We start from the raw sequence: 2,563 nt of genomic DNA on the forward strand, positions 1-2,563 counted from the left end.
TGGATCTGCCCCTTCCGCCTCCGATGCCTACACGGAAGGGTACAACTGCACTGACGACCATAAGGGCCGGGAAGGAGTCGGTGAGGAAATGGTGATTTCCTCCGCCCTTCTCCGTCTCCATTTTATGTAGTATTTTTAGTGTGAATTAGGCCCGGTTCTTTTGTCAAAAGAACTGAGCCTTAGTATTGTCTGGTGATAAACTATGGCATTTTTTGGTTGTATGATGACCATGTCCATTTGCTAGCATGTGAATTATGTGTGTTGATCTGTGTATTTGCTAGTAGTATGTTGCATGATTTTGAGTGGTCAGATATGAAGAGGGCGGCTACGGAAACAGCAAAATGAAGGGTGACGGGTCACGCGGCGGATTAGTTAGGTGCGTTGTAGATGCTCTTATGCTCGAAAATAGTAAAAAAAAATTGGACGGACAGAAACCTTTCCTTCTTTGTTAGTCGGTATATATATATAGATGCATTTATGCACCGATGAGGTAGCCTGAACAAACGTGCCGGGCAGGTTAATCCTGAGTTGACGAGTTGGTACACACTGTGTCCAAAGTAGTGCAAACCGGCGGGTCGTTTTGTCGTTCAGTCGTGTAGGTGTGTGCCTACCGGCCTTATCAGTTTCCATTTTTTAGACAGTGCTGCTATGCACACGATGTTGACGGACGATTTGTGGACGACAGCACTTATCAGATCGTCCATGCATAGCATCAAACCGTAGTTGACGGCTGGATTGCCCGTCGTCTCACTGTCGTGCAAGCACGTTGTCGTCCACACAGCAGTTTCGTTTTTTAGACCAGGCATCACATTCCACGCTACTGTTGCGAACGATCGTGTGTGCAATTCCAGCGTACGTTTTCAAGTGTGATAATCTCCAACGCCCGGCGTCCAGCTACCAGAGCATCTTCAGTCGACCGGTTAGCGTCAACCACCCGGCCGTCCACCCCGTCCCTCCTCCTCCGCTTGCTGGCCAGTGGCTATATATATAGGCAGCCATCCAGGAGCTTCTCGCCGGCCTCCGCACAACAAAGCTGCGGCAAAAAACCATCTGCAGCTAGCTAGGGTCTTGCTCTGCTTGCGTGGCCATGGACATCTACAGCGCGGTGTTCGTCTTCTGCGTCTACGCGGTGGGCACGATGGAGGTGCAGGTGCTCTCTGCCATGGCCCTGGCGCGCCGGAAGGCCGCCCCGCCGCCGACGGCGTCCAAGCTCGGGCGGATGCTGGGCAGCTCCCTCTGCGTGTTCGTCGCCACCTACTTCCTGGTGCACGGCACCCTGAGCGTCCTCGCGCCGTGCCACTTCCAGTGCTTCCGTGTGCGGATCGCTGCTCTCGTCGCCGGCGTCGTGGACCTCGCTGTCACCGCCAGCATCATGCCGGTATGCTCTTGCGCCGCCCGTCCGTGTTGGTCTGCTAGCTCTTGGATCTGAAGTTGGGATTTAGTTTTCAGATATGCCTTACACACCCTGTTTCTCCTCGATCTTGTCACAGCGTCCCGTGGAAGGTTAGCTGCATGCATGCGGATGTGCCGGAGGAAGATGAAGCATTTCGGTACCTGGAGAGTCACGAACTGGATTAGAAACTGGCCTGCCTTATAGTATATCCTAAATAACGAGGGCATGTGTCGTGTCGTGTGTTATATCGTGTCTTTGTGTTGATCATGGATTTCCCCGGTTTTACGTGAAGATATTCTGCTTTATTCAGTACTAGAAGCATCTGAGGGTTGGAGCTGTCATGTGAACTGTATTTCGTGAGCAACTTCTCGAAGGGTTTTATCTATGCATGATCTTGTATTGGTTTATCTCGTCTTCTTTCTTTGGTACAAAAAATTGCTCGTATCTATGCAACCACGACGGATGTGAGTAATATAAAAATTACGTTCGGACATGCTTTCTTGTATCTTGATCTATTTATGTCTTTACTCTTCAACATATTCACAGCCTCCAAATTGTCACTTGTCTTGGTTTATCTCGTCCTTTTGTCTTGGTACAAAAACTTGCTAGTATCAGTTTTGCCTTGCGCGTTCGTGTACAGGGCCATGTAGTCACACGGGCCACTCTTGCCTCTCAAAAATGCTACACGCACGGACACCTGGCTCACGGACTTCACGGACCTGCTGAGCTGTCCTATTTTAATTGACCTAATTAATCTTCTTCTCCTAATTAACCGCCTCCCTTCCCCTCCCCTGATTTAACTGGTGGGCTGGGCGCCTAGCCCCGTAATGCCCCGTAACTGTCTATAATGCTCGCTCGACTCACGCCCATAGACAGAGGCACGACGTTGCTCATTAAGTTTGACATAGTAATGACGCATCTATGCAAAGTGCGTCATTACTAAGTTTAACCAAGGTTTGACCCAGTCATACACATAGTTATGGCGCATCTTGTAAAGACGCGTCATTACTATGTCAACTTAGTAATGGCGCACCTATGCAAAGTGCGCCATTACTATGTGTATGAGTGGGTCAAACCTTGGTCAAACTTAGTAATGACGCACTTTTCACATGATGTGCCATTACTGTTTTGGTTACTAATGGCGCACCTACACATGATGCGCCATTACTA

General features: G+C 49.5%; 1 protein-coding gene across 1 annotated transcript; it reads left to right on the plus strand.

Moving 5' to 3' along the window:
- Positions 1–949: 949 nt before the first annotated feature.
- LOC119359224 lies at positions 950–1,884 on the plus strand. Its single transcript, XM_037625516.1, has 2 exons — positions 950–1,378; positions 1,491–1,884. Exons 1-2 carry the CDS (start codon positions 1,088–1,090, stop codon positions 1,506–1,508), a joined length of 309 nt encoding a protein of 102 aa, XP_037481413.1. The 5' UTR covers positions 950–1,087; the 3' UTR covers positions 1,509–1,884.
- Positions 1,885–2,563: the final 679 nt, after the last annotated feature.

This window comes from Triticum dicoccoides, chromosome 2A (assembly GCF_002162155.2).
Source record: "Triticum dicoccoides isolate Atlit2015 ecotype Zavitan chromosome 2A, WEW_v2.0, whole genome shotgun sequence".
In the NCBI taxonomy this organism is placed as follows: domain Eukaryota; kingdom Viridiplantae; phylum Streptophyta; class Magnoliopsida; order Poales; family Poaceae; genus Triticum; species Triticum dicoccoides.

Excerpts from the sequence above, each read along its gene's own strand:
- LOC119359224 (XM_037625516.1), top strand. The coding sequence starts at position 1,088 with ATGGACATCTACAGCGCGGTGTTCGTCTTCTGCGTCTACGCGGTGGGC.